The sequence below is a fragment of the Lethenteron reissneri genome, chromosome 59 (assembly GCF_015708825.2).
Source record: "Lethenteron reissneri isolate LAM-NWPU_2019-01 chromosome 59, ASM1570882v1, whole genome shotgun sequence".
Classification (NCBI taxonomy): domain Eukaryota; kingdom Metazoa; phylum Chordata; class Hyperoartia; order Petromyzontiformes; family Petromyzontidae; genus Lethenteron; species Lethenteron reissneri.
In genome coordinates this window covers 4317723-4338481 of record NC_083837.1, presented here as the reverse complement: position 1 = coordinate 4338481, position 20759 = coordinate 4317723, and the positions used below count along the sequence as shown (strand labels likewise).

The following is a 20759-nucleotide window of genomic DNA, read 5'->3' as shown; positions in this document are numbered from 1 at the left end:
ACAACTGCGCACAATTCTGTGAGTCACTTATAACTGCTTTGCCGTTACTTATTGCCAATTATGGACTCAGACTATTGTCCAATCATCTCATAGAGTCCCTGGCACGTAATAGTATGCTACACGGTGGCAGTGGGTGTCGCAAAATGCCGATTCATTACTAATAAACCCCAATGATCCGATCGAAATGAGGGATTTCGAACGAATCATTGGGGGGGGGGCACGTGCCACCCCACCCCCCACTGGCTCCACCAGTGGTTGCATCGCCTGCACACGCGATAATTACTACCTCATATTCTTAGGTTTTTTTCGGTAAAGTCACATAGGTGTAAAAAATAAAAATTAATAAAAGTAAATAAAAATAAAATAAAAATCACGACGTTTCGGAGGCAACACAAGCTTCCGTCCTCAATTTCCGTCTTCACCTGAAGACGGAAGCTTGTGTTGCCTCCGAAACGTCGTGATTTTTATTTTATTTTTATTTTACTTTCATTAATTTTCATTTTATTTTTTTACCTAAGTGACTTTACCGAAAAAACCTAAGAATATTAATCCTTGCAGTCACGAAAGCTTCAAATCTAGAATTACTACCTCGCCAGGTATACAAGAGGTCGTGGCTTCGATCCCGATTCTGACGCCTGCATAATTCGAGTTTGCATGTCTCTCTCCCCGTGGTTTTGTGGATTTTGCCCCTGGTCCTTTGGTTTCCCCCTCCACATTTAGAATGAACATCATGCATTGTAGAGTATTTGACCTGGTGGTCTGGTCAGAGATGCTAACCACATGCAAGTGGATTGCATGTGGTTAGCAATCCACTTGGTCTGTTTTTAAATCCTTTATATTAAGTTCGCTTGCTTGCTTGCGTGCTTGCTTACGACCGTGCAAATCTTTCGGTCGTTTTTTAACCCACTTCCCGTGATCCAATCGAGCTGACATTTTGCACACAGACTCGTTGTACGTGACAATTTATTTTCGTGAAAATTTTATTCCAAAATTTGACACTGTTTAGTGAATTTTTTTTAAATATGTAATTACCAATTGCTTAATTGTGGCAGACAATCATCTGACCCATAGGTGGCAGCCATCTCAAGCCAGAGGACGAGAGGACTGTAGTCGCCCGTTTCACGATGACGCAAATGTTGACTAACCACATGGCATGAAATCCCTGCCCCCATGCTGTACAGTGGAGACTATTTATAGAGCAGTTAAATTGAAGCTGCCAGGTTCTTGAAAGTGGTAAAACGGGTCAACGCTAGTGCCCTCGGGAATACACGGGGCATGTCAAGAGGTGATCTTTCATTTTTAAATCCTTTATATTAACTTCACTTGCTTGCTTGCTTACTCAAGAAAAACAGAAATGAATAATAAAATGAAACCGATGCCACGCATATAAAGGATTTATAGTGAAAAACTTTGTTTTTACGGGTTAATTTTTTTTGATATCGTCCTACAGATATAAAAATATATATTCGTCTCAAAATATCCCCACAGGACGGGGCTTTAATCAACAATTCCACGCCAAGTTCTGTTGAAACCCACCGAAGTTCCTCCTCTCCGCGTTGCCCCTTCCATACACGCCCAGATTGAGATCCCGGTTATAAAAAATTAACCCGTAAAAACAAAGTTGTTCACTATAAATCCTTTATATGCGTGGCGGCTAGAGTCCTCTCGTCCTCTGGCTTGAGATGGCTGCCACCTATGGGTCAGATGATTGCGTTGCACCATTAAGCAATTGGTAATTAAATATAATATTTTTGTCCTAAAAAGTGTTAAATTTTGGAATTTTTTTTCTCACGAACATTAATTGTCACGCACAACAAGTCTGTGTGGAAAACGTCAGCTCGATTGGATCACGGGAAGTGAGTTAAAAAACGACCGAAAGATTTGCACGGTCCTAAGCAAGCAAGCAAGCGAACTTAATATAAAGGATTTAAAAAGTGAGCGAGTTGAAGTCGCCGCCTTCACACCGTTGGAAAACGCGGCTCTCGTTTTCATCACTTTCGGCTTCAACCCCCTAACTCTTGCCTGGCAAACAAAGCAAAAAAAAAACTGTAATTCCTTTCCATAATTTAAGATCATCCTCCCTTTCTCTTTGGCACGTGCAGTTCGCGAAGAAAACCTCGCGCGCGATTCAACGTTCAAGTGTTTAATGTTACCTGCCAGCGTTAATTGAACGCTTGCGTGACTTAAATTGCAGCTGAGTTTTGCTGCTCGGCGCCTGCAGTGTTCTATCATTCATTGACCGCTATACAAAAAAAATAAAAATTATTTCTTTCACTCAGGCCCTCCGCAGATCGTTCTTGTAAATGAGGCGGAACGTTTCTTACATGCGTCAACAGACATCAACAAATCAATCGAAACACCACCCAGCTCTTACACATATGAAAAAAAATATCTCAAGGGTATCCTCTCATCAACTGTGCCTTGGATCTTTCCCAGACCTCGGTAACCAACCTCTGGGTGGCGTCCCACTAACTGGTCCTTCCCTCCCACCACCCTGCACACAGTGTCCCACCTGATCACATTCGCAGCACTTTCCTGCCACGTTACGTTGCGAACTTTCAAGTGCTTTTGACCCTTTTTGATCTTCTCTGACATTCTTGAAATGATCTTCTTGGTTCTTTTTTTTATTATGTTTTATTTTTATTATTTTATTATTTCCCTTCTACGTGACTTTACCGAAAGAACCAAGAAAATGAATCCCTGCAGTCACGAAAGCTTTACATCGAAATTCTTGAAATCCTTTGCCATGCGCATGTACACAAAGGCCAAGACGCATTCTCTTTGAGTTGCTTCGTTCAAGTTCCAACTCCCTGAACTGATATACGGTTTACCGTATTCTTGTATAGGGAAATTGAGTTTTCAGGTCCATACGGTGTACAGCCGTTTCAATAAGGGCAGAAAAAAATTGATTGTTTCTCCCATGTGATGGGACTTTGTAGGATGAACTTTAAGGTTTATAATGGCACGGGGTGACCAATAAGGTCTGAATTGGTCTGTAATAAGGTAGGCACTAAGAAGGGGTTGACAGCTATGCGTTACTCATCACGAGCAACTCATGTTGACCTCATAGCCCCGGATGTATGACTTCTCTGAGGTTATTTGTCTTTTCACGTTTCGGAGGACGAAAAAAAATATAACCCTCAACAAGTTCGCCCAAGTCTGTAAACGATGAGACGAAACCCATCGTGCCAGAAAAATATCGGCCTTTTCCTGCTGCTGCTGCTGCTGCTTTGCCAAAGTGCAGTTGTGCAAGGGCGCCGCCATCTTGGATCGCGTCAAGAGCGTAGGGTGTGCGTCCTGCTGCCCAGCAGAACGAGTCCCAGGCCCATTGACTCCGTTTCAGTAGTGTGCATTCAAATTAGCACGTCGTGAGAGACTTGGCAATATCGGGTGATCCGCTGGCTTCGATCTTCCGCAAATGAAAGGTCATGGACAACGACCTCCTGACTTTAACCGCGTCCGCCGCACACACCGTGGCGGCAGCAGGAGCAGCCGATGATACGGATACCCGATGAAGATGATTTCACGCGTGGAAAATTTAAAACTCTTCCGGCGGTGTACGGTAACGACATTCACCCAGCGCAGATGGCCGATTAAAAATAGAATACAAAGGAGGAGGCATGATCACAACGATAGACCACTCCGCTACTCCTTATGCAATGAATCTGGCTCGATCACCTCGGTGTAAAATCACAGATGTTGCTGTACAGCAGGGGTGGCCAACTTGTAATGGAACGAGAGACGTAACGTCGCTGTCAGCTCTGCAAAGAGCCAAGCGAATATTACATTCCGTTCTCCTGTATAATGCTGTGTGGTGTTTTCATTAAGTGAATTGGATACAACATGATGAATGTATTAGGGAGCGCATTTTTTCTAATAACGCGGATGTGAATTCAATATAACGCGATTGAGTGAACGAAACTACGTCGCGCCAGTAGAAATAAGCGATCGAAGAGGCTGGCTCGGAGTAGCAACACCACACAAGGCATTGCGATGCTGCTGGATGCACCTAGATGCTACCTACACGCCTCAATCTTTGTTCAGGCCTGCGTATACATCTAACATGTTATCGCAGCAAACTGTTATTATAGCTTATCATTCTAGATTTGAAGCTTTCGTGACTGCAAGGATTCATATTCTTAGGTTTTTTCGGTAAAGTCACGTAGGTCAAACATTAAAATTAACAAAAGTAAAATTAAATAAAGATCACGACGTTTCGGAGGCAACACAAACTTCCGTCTTCAGGTGGAACCGTCACAGCCACGACAGCTGTATGAAGTAAATGAAAGATTACAAGAGCTACCACTCTGTATATATAAGGTGAGGCTTAAGACTAGTATTAAGTCTCACCTTACCATATTAATAAAAAGTGTACCGTACTTGGCCCTTCCCCTCTCCAACCATTTTATATACGGAGTGGTAGCTCTTGTAATCTCTAATTTACTTGATACACCTGTCGTGGCTGTGACGGTTCCACCTGAAGACGGAAGCTTGTGTTGCCTCCGAAACGTCGTGATCTTTATTTTATTTTACTTTTATTAATTGTAATGTTTTACCTACGTGACTTTACCGAAAAAACCTAAGATAATAACTTACCATAACGCGATTTTTCCATCACCCGGTGTTTTTCACGAACGCAATTCCTACCGCGTTTTAGGAGACCCAAACTGAATAAGAGTATAAAATATATTGATAGTTTTCAACGCAGCACGGGAAACATTAATTATTCTTAGCTTCTGTGATAGCACGTTCCGCATTATATACCCCGTCGATAGAACCCCCTGTGGTGGATGGATTAAGGAGCCTCTGTACCACGAGGATCAATGCTTGACCGATCCGTTTCTCTTCTCTATCTTCATTGACGACCCGGTCGATGTCAGCGAGAATCCAGCTGTAGCTTTACGCCACTGGTTCTTCTACTTAACCTGTGCTGCACGCACCTCCTGGGGGTGCGTGATGCCCTTTCTTGGGGAGGGAGGGGGTGCTAGACATGGCCAGATTTTCCTTCGGTGGTAAATCATCGAAACTAAAATTAAGCATGAGGCACGTAAGTACTACAACTTACTTTGTTTCATCAAAGCGACGTATTTATTCACATGATACTTTTTCGATTTAAAGCTTTCGTGACTGCAGGGATTCATCTTCTTGGTTCTTTCGGTAAAGTCACGTAGAAGGGAAGTAATAAAATAATAAAAATAAAACATAATAAAATAATTCTCACGACGTTTCGGCCACAACGCAAGCAGCCGTCCTCAGGTGAAGAACAGGTCTGTCGGAAAGAGGTTCCAATGGTGTAAATGCTTATCCCGAGCTCTCATACTCTGATGGTACGTTGCCTTTGAGTTGTGCGCCTTTTGGCGTCATCTGGTCCAACACCATGTGAGACTAGGCTCTAAGGAAAGCTGTCTCGGGTGTGGACCAATCAACTTCAAGGACAGTGCATACATTATCAGAGTTGTGTTTTTTTTGCATTCTGACTGCAGGTATTGTGGTCTATGCAAACATGTCAGTTTTGTTGCCAGATAAAAAGGAAAAAAAACTATTATCATGCATTTTAACTAAATTTTTTCTGAAAACATTTTCCACCGTCGCTTTACCTACCGACACGCCATCCTGCAGAATCAGAATCTATATTCTAGACTGCAGGAGGAGGAATCCGATGAGCTACAAAGCTCTTTGTTCACAGATGTCCACGGTGATCACGGGGCCAGCGAGTTACAACATCAAACACGATACAAAAACACGATGGGAGTGCAAAGTATAGGAAAGTTAAGCAAGTCACTAACCATAAATAAATAATAACTTCATTATATCAGTCCGATTTATGAACATTGGACAAAGCAACAGCAACATCAACAAATCAGTCCCTTAGCACACCAAGATAACACAACACAGCAGTGGTCTTTCAAATCTAAAGGTCACATTAACATCGAACTATCAGTACACGGGTGATGATCAAAGTTACAAATCACATTGGCAAATGTCACTGTATCCAGCAATAATTTTCTGTAGCCGGCACATATCTTCTACATTAGCGGCCACTCAAGCCTAAAGTAGATCCTTTAAAACCACTTGTTCCAGCTGCTCCCTTCCTCCCGATGTTGCCCATCTCTTAAACCACGGTGGCTAGGGGATGTTAACTACCTCGCCTGGTATACAGGAAGCCGTGGGTTCGATCCCGACCCAGACACCTGCTGGAAATGTGGAGTTTGCGTCTCTCTCTCTCTCCCCGTGGAGAGATGTTAACTACCTCGCCTAGTATACAGGACGTTCGCTGTACATTCGGAATATGATTGTTCTCTCTCTCTGCGTAGATTTTTCTCCGGGTCTCTCCGGTTTTTCCCTCCATGTTGAGAATCAACATCACGCGTTAAGAGTACTTGATTGCTATATATTTTAACGTGATGATAAGCCACTTCTTTGAGCTATCAGTTCGTGAGAGCCAGGTCGCTTCTGAAAAAAGTGCGATATAGCTCAGTGGGCCTTAGCTGGTAAAATAAAGAAAGGTTATCATCTTGGTTCTTTCGGTAAAGTCACGTAGAAGGGAAGTAATAAAATAATAAAAATAAAACATAATAAAATAATTCTCACAACGTTTCGGCCACAACGCAAGCAGCCGTCCTCAGGTGAAGACCAGGTCTGTCGGGGAGACAGGCTGCTTGCGTTGTGGCGAAACGTCGTGAGAATTATTTGATTATGTTTTATTTATATTATTTTATTATTTCCCTTCTACGTGACTTTACCGAAAGAACCAAGAAGATGAATCCGTGCAGTCACGAAAGCTTTAAATCGAAAACGAAAGGTTAATATAGTTGCAATTAATTTAATATTTTCATTTCAACTGTGAGCACTGTTGCAGGTGAAAGCGGTGGCAAAATGCGGTGCAGTGATTCGCATTGACGTTGGCCTATGCTTTACAAACATCTGCTTGTGCATTTCATGGGACAGGCTCCGTAAGTGTTAGGATAACATTATGAAGGGTCGCTTGTGTTTCTTGGGACATCCTTTGACTGCTTCATTATCAACATTTTTTTTATAGCTTTGATTGTTTTTTTTATTGATTGTTTGTGTTCTTGGATAAACCTGCGCTGAGTAATAACAAACAAGCAAACAACTCAATGCATACATTCGTTTGAAAACGAATTTCTTTAGAACTGATTTTTGCGTTTAGCTTGTTGTCCATCCCCCCCGAACCTCCGTTTAGCGCGGTTGGCTACGTATGGTGCAAAAGAAGTTCAACAAACATACATAAATAGACTCACACAGAGACCCGTAGACTCACACAGAGACCCATAGACTCATACAGAGACCCATAGACTGACGCAGAGACCCATAGACTCACACAGAGACCCGTAGACTCACGCAGAGACCCGTAGACTCACGCAGAGACCCATAGACTCACGCAGAGACCCATAGACTCACGCAGAGACCCATAGACTCACACAGAGACCCATAGACTCACGCAGAGACCCATAGACTCACACAGAGACCCGTAGACTCACGCAGAGACCCGTAGACTCACGCAGAGACCCATAGACTCACGCAGAGACCCATAGACTCACGCAGAGACCCATAGACTCACACAGAGACCCATAGACTCACACAGAGACGCATAGACACACGCAAAGACCCATAGACTCACACAGAGACCCTTATATTCACACAGAGACCCATAGGCTCACACAGAGACCCATAGATTCACACAGAGACCCATAGACTCACACAGAGACCCATAGACTCACACAAAACCCATAGACTCACACATAGACCCATAAACTCACACAGAGACCCATAGACTCACACAAAAACCCATAGACTCACACAGAGACCCATATATTCACACAGAGACCCATAGACTCATACAGAGACCCATAGACTCACACAGAGACCCATAGACTCGCACAGAGACCCATAGACTCACACAGAGACCCATAGACTCAGACATAGTCTCACACAGAGACCCATCGTTTGTTATCCTGTCCCCAGCACTTCCGGTTAGCATGGTTGGCTACGTAGGGTGCAAAAGAAGTTCAACATACATACGTACAACTGTGTGTGTGTGTGTGCGTGGCCTTCAAAATAAAAATGATATTATATGCGACGTTTCTGGCACTTTGATCCCCTCTGTCTGCCCTCTGGATTGTGCCTCGTCTCTTCGTTGGCGAAAGTTTTCTATTCCGTCTCCTCTCCAGTGCTGCTGGAGGACGCGTCTCATTTACCTCGGTCGGTGAAATCCATCAGTGGAGAGATATCTTATTTATGTTTAATTCCCTCGCCTTTCCTGGCGATCAATGCGAGCCCGGTACGTACGCATCCCCGCCGCCGTGCGTCGCGGAGAAATGGAAAGGACAGGGGCCAAGTTTCCTCCCCATCTGGTGTTCAGCTACTGCCGCTGATTACCGTCCAAGCAACAAGAAGAAAAATGTCTACCGACTTGGCGGAGGAATAAAGACAAAAACTAATTAACTTGATCTTCTTGGTTCTGTCGGCAAAGTCAAGTAGAATTTCCATTAAAAAATAATAAAAATAAAACATAATAAAATAAAGAAAATAAAACATAATAAAATAAAAAACATAATTATTTTATTCTGTTTTTTTTATTTTAATATTTCCATTCTACGTGACTTTACCGAAAGAACCAAGAAGATGAATCCCTGCAGTCACGAAAGCTTAAAATCGAAATTTTATTGTTTTATTTTTATTATTTCATTATTTACCTTCTACGTGACTTTACCGAAAGAACCAATAAGATGAATCCCTGCAGTCACGAAAGCTTTAAATCGATAATTAACTTGAATTCCGAATCCCGATGTTTGCTGCCCCGAACTGTGTCGATCTGCTTTTTTGTGCCTGCAAAGGGGGCAGAACATATATGTAATATACAGAATCTGCTCTTCGAGTTGAGAAAGCGGGGGACAGGAAAAGGAGGGTTCATGGAAGAGATCAGTTTTCTCTGGAAATAATTCTGGCGTGGGGCTTAGATTATTTTCATTTTGGAAGTACCAGATGTGTCTCTATCGATCGGATATCATTTTCTTTATTTCGTGAATGAAAAAAGCCCCGGAGTGAAGTTTTGCGCTCGTTCCAAGTGGCACTCGCAGTGCTTGTGCACATTGCCGTGGCGCCTCTACTTAGGCTCGACTTGATTTTTTGGGCGAGGCCTACGCATCGATCTGGCCACATTTGTGTGGTCGCTAGGCTCACCCTCTTAAGCCTCACCTTACCATATGAATAAAAAGTATGCTGTACTTGGCCCTTCCCCCCTCTCCAACCATTATATAAACGGAGTGGTAGCTCCTGCAATCTCTCATTTACTTGATACAGCTGTCGTGGCTGTGACGGTTCCACCTGAAGACGGAAGCTTGTGTTGCCTCCGAAACGTCGTGATTTTTATTTTATTTACTTTTATTAATTTTAATGTTTTTACCTACGTGACTTTACCGAAAAATCTAAGAATATGGTCGCTAGCGCTTTGCCACCCGACGCTGCCGAACTCACGACGCTGTCACCCGCGCAAGCGTTCAACGGCACGCCAATTGCCACCGTTTCGGCTCGCCGACGAGTTGAAGGAACAGAGTTCTCGCAACCCGATTTCGGCAGAAGTTGAATGCGACGTTTACGCTTGAAACTGCGTCAAGCATCGTCAGGACGAGATCCAGGATGTCAAGCTAAAAAATACGGGAAGTCAAACTTTTCCTTGTCACCTGACACTGGGATTCTTAACCCTTTCCTGTTCCGATGACAGACGCCTGTACGTCATCGGAATGTAACCAGAAGAAAAATATAACATAAAATAACTTTCATCTAGATTGGAAGTTTTCGTGACTGCAGGGATCCATACTTTTTGGTTCTTTCGGTAAAGTCACGTAGGTAGAAAATAAAAAAATTAAATCACGACGTTTCGATTGCAACACAAGCAACCGTCATCAGGTGGAACAGATACAGCAGGAGAACTGCTGACGTAGGAGAAAGAGCTGCTGCAACAAGAGTTCATATCGTATTTTAGTGGGCTCAACCCAAGGGTAAGTGGGCGGAGCTAGAGAAGGAATTAGTACGTAAATGTCAATGTGAGAGATTAGCATGTCAATGTGAGAAGGCCCCCAGCCACCGGTACCGAGGCTCCCACAAGTCTATGTGGGAGGGCACAGAATCACGTGGAGTTATAATGAATAAATCATAATCAACGTTTTTGGGTTTAGATCGCGTTATTTATAAATGTGTCGTAACCCTCCACCACCCGACACGGCCAATCAGTAAAAAAGTGTCACGTTGACAAAAGACAAAATAGTTCACTGCTTTAGCCCACCGGGGTGTTGAAGCCACAAAATTTACAATTTTAGTACAATTGAGTACAATTACCAGCGAAACGTCGTACTCAAATTGTAAATGTTGTGGTTTCACGCTTCAACACACCGGTGGGCTAAAGCAGTGAACTATTTGTCTTTGTCAACGTGACACTTTTTTACTGATTGGCCGTGTCGGGTGGTGGAGGGTTACGACACATTTATAAATAACGCGATCTAAACCCAAAAACGTTGATTATGAATGGATAAATCGCCTGATGATGCTGCTTTGTAATCACCAGCGGAACGTCACAGCACTCAAAGTGTAAGTGTTGTGGGTTTAACCCTCCAACACACAAGCGGTGTGCTGAAGCAGTAACTGATTGGCACGTTTTGTTTTTCCTGACCAAACCTTATTACTAATTGGCTGTGTCGGGTGGTGACGGGTTAACGACACATTTATCTATTTACGCGTTATAACCCAAAAAATGTTTATAATGAATAACATTTGTCGCAGAAGCATCCCACTACTTGTTAGACTGAGAAAGGGCAGCAGCGTCCTCGCAAAGTTCAAGTGGAAGAGGATTCCCAGACACCGCTGGCAGAATCCCAAATTATTAACACAACAACAACAAAAAACGCAATACATCCATCAATAACACTAGGTGTGTGGCCTTAAAAGAACAAAAAATGCGTAGACATATTTGGCGATTCGAAGTGGGGAAAAAACACAACCATAATAACGACGTTGACTTAAAGCTTTCGTGACAGCAGTGGTGTTGTGTTGCGATCGAAACGTCGTAGTTTTTTGTTCTTTTCTGTTCTTTTTTTTTAACCTATCTACGTGACTTTACCAAAAGACTCAAGAATATAATAACGACGATGTTATTATTTCAATTCCCTTGCTCGCGCAGAGGGAATGTGAATTATAATTGACTTCTCAACATTTCTGAGAATGTATTGGTTGGACAGACGGACGGACGGACAACCCGAGTAATTGTGCCTCCGTTTAAAAAAACAAAATACACTTACAAAAACATTAAACGGAAAGTAGGAGGGGTAGAGTGTTTCCCAGATTACCAAAAAAACCTCAGCCGATATCTGCCCTTGGGTGTGTGTGTGTGTGGGGGGGACACCGATTGCGTGGTTCGCCCTAAGGACGCTGCCAATTGCTGCCAATTGCTTGGCAGTAGCGAGCCTAGGTCTGCCCCTGCTTCGGGCGCGATGCCTCTGTGATTGCTCACGAGGATCAGGGTAACCTCAGCCGATATCTGCCCTTGGGTGTGTGTGTGTGTGGGGGGGGGGGGACACCGATTGCGTGGTTCGCCCTAAGGGCACTGCCAATTGCTGCCAATTGCTTGGCAGTAGCGAGCCTAGGTCTGCCCCTGCTTCGGGCGCGATGCCTCTGTGATTGCTCACGAGGATCAGGGTAACCTCAGCCGATATCTGCCCTTGGGGGTGTGTGTGTGTGGGGGGGGAGACACACCGATTGCGTGGTTCGCCCTAAGGGCGCTGCCAATTGCTTGGCAGTAGCGAGCCTAGGTCTGCCCCTGCCTCGGGCTGGATGCCTCTGTGATTGCTCACGAGGATCAGGGTAAGCGGCGTCCTTTCTGGGCCCCGCGTGGCTCTGTCTCTCTCCGTGCGATAACGCGCCCCGGGCGTTCGCGTGCAAGATGCGCGCTCTGCCAGGTTCAGAGCACTGTGTCAATCCACGTTCTCTACGCCGATGTTTTTTTTTTTTTACAAACACATAAATCGTCCCCCAGATAGCCATTTTTTGGGTTTCACAGACTGTTAGCGTGCATCGTTCTTCGCTCATCTTCAGAGAGGTGGAGGTGGGTCTGGGAGAGGGCACTTTCGCTGACGAGACATCAGTCAGCGTGAGTTTTTTTCCCGCCACGCCGTTTGACACCATTGGGGGTTTAGACAACAGCAGTACGACGACGATGATGATGATGGCTGTGGGGGGTGGTTTTCACTCTTTGTGTATTGCCGATGGGGGCCGCATGTCAGCGGGCCGCCACAAAAGTCCACTATGGCCACCAATAAAGGTCACCATGGCCACCAATAAAGGTCACCATGGCCACCAATAAAGGTCACCAGGGCCACCAATAAAGGTCACCATGGCCACCAATAAAGGTCACCAGGGCCACCAATAAAGGTCACCATGGCCACCAATAAAGGTCACCATGGCCACCAATAAAGGTCACCAGGGCCACCAATAAAGGTCACCATGGCCACCAATAAAGGTCACCATGGCCACCAATAAAGGTCACCATGGCCACCAATAAAGGTCACCAGGGCCACCAATAAAGGTCACCATGGCCACCAATAAAGGTCACCATGGCCACCGATAAAGGTCACCAGGGCCACCAATAAAGGTCACCATGGCCACCAATAAAGGTCACCAGGGCCACCAATAAAGGTCACCATGGCCACCAATAAAGGTCACCATGGCCACCAATAAAGGTCACCATGGCCACCAATAAAGGTCACCATGGCCACCAATAAAGGTCACCATGGCCACCAATAAAGGTCACCAGGGCCACCAATAAAGGTCACCAGGGCCACCAATAAAGGTCACCATGGCCACCAATAAAGGTCACCAGGGCCACCAATAAAGGTCACCATGGCCACCAATAAATGTCACCAGGGCCACCAATATAAGGTCACCATGGCCACCATAAGGTCACCATGGCCACCAATAAAGGTCACCATGGCCACCAATAAAGGTCACCATGGCCACCAATAAAGGTCACCAGGGCCACCAATAAAGGTCACCATGGCCACCAATAAAGGTCACCATGGCCACCGATAAAGGTCACCATGGCCACCAATAAAGGTCACCAGGGCCACCAATAAAGGTCACCAGGGCCGCCAATAAAGGTCACCAGGGCCACCTATAAAGGTCACCAGGGCCACCAATAAAGGTCACCATGGCCACCGATAAAGGTCACCATGGCCACCGATAAAGGTCACCAGGGCCACCAATAAAGGTCACCATGGCCACCAATAAAGGTCACCAGGGCCACCAATAAAGGTCACCAGGGCCACCAATAAAGGTCACCAGGGCCACCGATAAAGGTCACCAGGGCCACCAATAAAGGTCACCATGGCCACCAATAAAGGTCACCAGGGCCACCAATAAAGGTCACCAGGGCCACCAATAAAGGTCACCAGGGCCACCAATAAAGGTCACCAGGGCCACCAATAAAGGTCACCAGGGCCGCCAGCACCACGCCCAACCGCCTTTATCTGTCCATTGCGAATGTGTACACACCACACTCATTTGAGGTTGAGTCAACCTAGGGGAGGCCCTGAACCGATTTGGATAATCGTCAGTGATGTTGGCCGTGAACGGGAATCAAACTCGTAGCGATCTATACACATCGCACCAGATACTCATGTGAGGCTGAGTCGTCCTAGGTGAGGCCCAGGACCAGATAATCGTCACCGGTGTTGGCCGTGAGCGGGAATCGAACTCGGGTCACCGGGTTCGTAGCGCAGCGTAGCGCTGACCGCCGCACCACCGCTCACCGCCTCGCACGTGCACACACACACACTTCCACGGGCTCGTCAACACAGATAACGTGTGTTTCGGAATTTGTTCTACAGCGTGAAAATGGCAAGATCTGAGCGGAAAAGCATCTTCGTGGTGACACTTGAGGCTGTGCAGTGCGATTCGCCGAAGAAAAACAAATCAATGAATTAAATAACGTGCGATTAACGTTAATGAAGATGCCAAGAATTGGGAAAAATGCGTGTGCCATTACTGAAAGTCAAATGATGAATGAACTCTTCTCATTCATAATCAACGTTTTTGGGTTGAGATCGCGTTATTTATAAATGTGTCGTAACCCTCCACCACCCGACACGGCCAATCAGTAAAAAAAGTGTCACGTTGACAAAAGACAAATAGTTCACTGCTTTAGCCCCACCGGTGTGTTGAAGCGTGAAGCCACAACATTTACAATTTTTGAGTAGTACGACGTTTTGCTGGTAATTGCATCCAGCATCATCGGGCAATTCGCCAGAATGGTGAGAGGCTCTGCTCTCTCTCCCGTTCTTATATAGAGCAGCAGCAGCAGGGTGACGTCATCATTAACTCATCAGCCTACATGTTAAACTCTTCTCATCCATGCATTGCAACACTTGTTACCCCCGGATTCACACGGCAAGCGTGCAGACGGTTAGCAGCTTTGATTCATAGGCCCGCCTACATTTACGTGGTGGTTGAGTTGCTGCAGCTCCATGCTATTAACATTCCTTCCCTTTATTAATGCTAACCTTACTCCCTCCCTTTGTTGCTGCTAATCCTGCATAATGCACGGGCATATTATGACTTTGAAACCCCCGCCCACCTCCTACGCATTCCATAAATATGCTAAATTCCTCTTGATATGCAAATTTCTTTGTCAAGGCGCCCTTCCCCCTCCAGCTTAAATATACGCTGCCAAGCCTGGTGGTGTTTATTCAGACGCTGTCTTTCCGACAGACCTGTTCTTCACCTGAGGACGGCTGCTTGCGTTGTGGCCGAAACGTCGTGAGAATTATTATATTATGTTTTATTTTTATTATTTTATTACTTCCCTTCTACGTGACTTTACCGAAAGAACCAAGAAGATGAACCTCGTGCAACTTTACGGCACCTTGACGTCCACTGTGATCACGCGACCAGAACCTTTGTGCAACCCACCGTTGAATAAAAGTCTGCGAGGAATTTAATAACAGCGACATCAACAAACTGCCTTTGCTTAACTCAATGCCTCGCAGGTCGCATCTGCGAGTGAAGGCAATTACCTTGAGGGTGTTCTCGCCTGGTGAAATCAATGGGTGGGGGTGGCGTTGATTTATCGATTGAAGTGATCGATCACCCGATCGAGTGATCGATCATCCTGATCAATGAAGCGAACGGCGCAACCATGGACTCACACTTACACCATAGACTCACACTTACAACATAGACTCACACTTACACCATAGACTCACACTCACACCATAGGCACACACTCACACCATAGACTCACACTCACACCATAGACTCACACTCACACCATAGACTCACACTTACACCATAGACTCACACTTACACCATAGACTCACACTTACACCATAGACTCACACTCACACCATAGACTCACACTCACACCATAGCCTCACACTCACACCATAGACGCACACTCACACCAAAGACTCACACTCACACCATAGACTCACACTAACACCATAGACTCACACTCACACCATAGACTCACACTCACACCATAGACTCACACTCACACCATAGACTCACACTTACACCATAGACTCACACTCACACCATAGACTCACACTCACACCATAGACTCACACATACACCATAGACTCACACTTACACCATAGACTCACACTTACACCATAGACTCACACTTACACCATAGACTCACACTCACACCATAGACTCACACTTACACCATAGACTCACACTCACACCATAGACTCACACTTACACCATAGACTCACACTCACACCATAGACTCACACTCACACCATAGACTCACACTCACACCATAGACGCACACTCACACCAAAGACTCACACTCACACCATAGACTCACACTCACACCATAGCCTCACACTCACACCATAGACGCACACTCACACCAAAGACTCACACTCACACCATAGACTCACACTAAAACCATAGACTCACACTCACACCATAGACTCACACTCACACCAAAGACTCACACTCACACCATAGACTCACACTAAAACCATAGACTCACACTCACACCATAGACTCACACTCACACCAAAGACTCACACTCACACCATAGACTCACACTCACACCATAGACTCACACTCACACCATAGACTCACACTCACACCATAGCCTCACACTCACACCATAGACGCACACTCACACCAAAGACTCACACTCACACCATAGACTCACACTCACACCATAGACGCACACTCACACCAAAGACTCACACTCACACCATAGACTCACACTCACACCATAGACTCACACTCACACCATAGACTCACACTCACACCATAGACTCACACTTACACCATAGACTCACACTTACACCATAGACTCACACTTAAACCAAAGACTCACACTCACACCATAGACTCACATTTACACCATAGACTCACACTCACACCATAGACTAACACTAAAACCAAAGACTCACACTCACACCATAGGCTCACACTCACACCACAGACTCACACTCACACCATAGACTCACACTTACACCATAGACTCACACTAAAACCAAAGACTCACACTTACACAATAGACTCACACTCACACCAAAGACTCACACTAAAACCAAAGACTCACACTCACACCATAGGCTCACACTTACACCATAGACTCACACTCACACCATAGACTCACAATCACACCATAGACTCACACTTACACCATAGACTCACACTAAAACCATAGACTCACACTCACACCATAGACTCACACTCACACCATAGACTCACACTAAAACCATAGACTCACACTCACACCATAGACTTACACTTACACCATAGACTCACACTCACACCATAGACTCACACTCCCACCATAGACGCACACTTACACTATAGACTCACACACACCATAGACTCACACTCACACCATAGACTCACACTCACACCAAAGACTCACACTCACACCATAGACGCACACTTACACTATAGACTCACACTTACACCATAGACTCACACTAAACCATAGACTCACACTTACACCATAGCCTCACACTCACACCATAGACGCACACTCACACCAAAGACGCACACTCACACCAAAGACTCACACTCACACCATAGACTCACACTCACACCATAGACTCACACTCACACCATAGACTCACACTCACACCATAGACTCACACTTACACCATAGACTCACACTTACACCATAGACTCACACTTAAACCAAAGACTCACACTCACACCATAGACTCACATTTACACCATAGACTCACACTCACACCATAGACTAACACTAAAACCAAAGACTCACACTCACACCATAGGCTCACACTCACACCACAGACTCACACTCACACCAGAGACTCACACTTACACCATAGACTCACACTTAAACCAAAGACTCACACTTACACAATAGACTCACACTCACACCAAAGACTCACACTAAAACCAAAGACTCACACTCACACCATAGACTCACACTTACACCATAGACTCACACTCACACCATAGACTCACACTCACACCATAGACTCACGCTCACACCATAGACGCACACTCACACCAAAGACTCACACTCACACCATAGACTCACACTCACACCATAGCCTCACACACACCATAGACGCACACTCACACCAAAGACTCACACTCACACCATAGACTCACACTAAAACCATAGACTCACACTCACACCATAGACTCACACTCACACCAAAGACTCACACTCACACCATAGACTCACACTAAAACCATAGACTCACACTCACACCATAGACTCACACTCACACCAAAGACTCACACTCACACTATAGACTCACACTTACACCATAGACTCACACTAAACCATAGACTCACACTTACACCATAGCCTCACACTCACACCATAGACTCACACTCACACCATAGACTCACGCTTACACCATAGACTCACACTTACACCATAGACTCACACTCACACCATAGACTCACGCTTACACCACACACTCCTGCACAGCCAATTGGCACGGTTGGCTGCGTATGGCACGAAAGAAGTTCACCATGCACTCGTACGTACGCGCAAGCACACGGCCACGCGAAGTCCCAGAGCCTTACTCGGAGCGCTGGCTAACGTTGCCAGACACATCGCTGCTGTCACAGAGAAGGCATCGGTCACCCGGCGAAGTGACCCCTCTCGTCGCCGGCCACTCTTCCTCCAGCGCCTTCGCCACTAAAGCGCTTCAGATACACGCATTGTACGTCGGTGGAGGCATGGCAAGCCGTGTTACGGCGTCCCCCTTGGCAAAACCCAAAGGTGGACAGTTCCAATGGCCGGTCAACTCCGACGCGTGATTGTTTCACCTGATGACTGTCGCTTTTGTTGCGATCGAAACGTCGTGATCTATTATTTTCTACCGACGTGACTTTACCGATAGAACCAAAGAACATGATATTATTTCATGAGAGTTTTTTTTTTTTTTGCGTGTGCGTGTGTGTTAGATCGCGTAACTATGAATGTGTCGTTAAACCCGTCACCACCCGAGGCAGCCTATTCGGTAAGGGTTCGGCACGTGAATTGGCACGTCTTGGTTACGCGGCAAACCTCGCTACAATTGGCTGTGCCAGGTGGTGGCGGGTTTAACGGCGCATTACGCGATGTGACCCACGAAGAATGCTGTACTCTGCACTCCTATTGTGTTGTTGTATTGTTTGTTGTTGTAACGTTGTGAACCCCGTGCCACAAACTGGACATCTGTGAAAAAAAAGAACTTTACAGTTCATCGGATTCCTCCCACAGTATAAATAAACATTCTGATTCTGTTGGGTTTTTTTGATCGTCTCTTTCCCCAGGATGGTGAAGTTCGAATGCTGCCCCGGATACATGAAGGTGGAAGGCGAGAAAGGCTGCCCTGCCAGTAAGTATTGGTGACGCGTTCGATCATTTTAAACCATTTTCCCGGCCGAGATGTGACCGCAAGTTGCTTGGTTGGGTGGTGTCTCACTCACCGCTGAGGCGTAGCAGCGCCGGTGTTTTTGTTTTAAAGACGCCGTTACTCACCGCAGAGAACTGTAGCGACACGACCGCTGCACTCTGCGATAGCCGGCGTCGACACTGTGCCACACGCCCTCCCGCATGGCCTTGTGGGAGCCTCGGTACCGATAAAGTTACTTAATTTTATTTTCTTCCGAACCGGAATTAAAACTGATTACGTACACGAGTGCGTATGTGTAACGCGTACGTCATCGGAATGGAAAAGGGTTAATTGCAAAACGCATGTTGCTGTGAAGAAAGGCCATTGTCTGCAACGTCGACTGTCATTTATTTTTAAATCCTTTATATTAAGTTCACTTGCTTGCTTGCTTAGGACCGTGCAAATCTTTAGGTCGCTTTTTAACCCACTTCCCGTGATCCAATCGAGCTGACATTTTGCACACAGACTCGTTGTGCGTGACAATTTATGTTCGTGAAAATTTGTTTCCAAAATTTTACACTTTTTAGGGCAAAAATATTATATTTAATTACCAATTGCTTAATGGTGGCAGGCAATCATCTGACCCATAGGTGGCAGCCATCTCAAGCCAGAGGACGAGAGGACTCTAGCCGCCACGCATATAAAGGATTTAAAGTGAAAAACTTTGTTTTTACGGGTTTACTTGTTCCTTGTTTAAGGCCGCAACGTTTTTGACAGATGTGTTGAGTTTGACGGGATAAAACAATCTGAACGGGCTTTACCAGCCTAGGAAATACAAACCGTGCGCAAATGAGGACCAATACTCATCTACATGTGATGTAAAGCAAGGTGAGAGCAATGTACCGATGAGACTTGAATCATTGCAAAATAAAAGATTGCAAAGACGATAACAATCACTATGGGGACCTCATTTTTCCAGTAAAAATATGATAATTGGTTCTTTACCCTTCTATCTGGCAACAAAACTGACACCTTTTTGCAAGGAGTCATGTTTGCATAGACCGCAATACCTGCAGTCATAATACAAACAAAAGAACATAACTCTGATAATGTGCACTGTCCCTGAAGTTGATTGGTCCACACCCGAGACAGCTTTCCTTCGAGCCTAGTCTCATATGGGTTGGACCAGATGACGCCAAAAGGCGCACTTTTGGCGCACTTTTGCGCCTTTTGGCGTCATCTGGTCCAACCCATATGAGACTAGGCTCGAAGGAAAGCTGTCTCGGGTGTGGACCAATCAACTTCAGGGACAGTGCACATTATCAGAGTTATGTTCTTTTGTTTGTATTATGACTGCAGGTATTGCGGTCTATGCAAACATGACTCCTTGCAAAAAGGTGTCAGTTTTGTTGCCAGATAGAAGGGTAAAGAACCAATTAACGATAACAATCGTTTGCAATAAAACAAGATAGATAAAACAGAATATGATTGTTTCTGTTTAGCTTAATTATATTGGCAGGAATACTGTTTCTAGATATGAGACACGGTCATTAGTAGGCACACACAGTTTGGGTATTTATAATTGTAAACACGTTGATTGATTTGTACTACAAATATGATCCCTAATCGTTTACAATCTGAATCAAACGTGCTGTAGGCTCTCGCAACCCAAATTTAATTTCATGCTTGATTTGTGGGTCAGATCCCCGTAGGTAAAATGCGTTTATAAGGGGCGCCACAGTGGCTAGGGGATGTCAACTCCCTCACCTTGTGTGCAGGAGGTCGTGGGTTCGATCCCGATCCTGATGCCTGCTGTATATTTGGAGTTTTCTCGTTTTCCTCGTGGTCGCGTGGATTTTTCTCCGAGTCCTCCGG

The 20759-nt window shown here is 45.3% G+C and overlaps 1 protein-coding gene across 1 annotated transcript in view; it reads left to right on the top strand.

Annotated features, from left to right (window-relative positions):
- Positions 1-20759, top strand: part of LOC133357747 (transforming growth factor-beta-induced protein ig-h3-like) — a 289818-nt gene that overhangs the window by 34669 nt on the left and 234390 nt on the right. The window contains exon 4 of the mRNA XM_061575849.1: positions 18823-18887. Coding sequence (XP_061431833.1) covers positions 18823-18887 — 65 coding nt within the window. The remainder of the gene's footprint in view (positions 1-18822; positions 18888-20759) is intronic.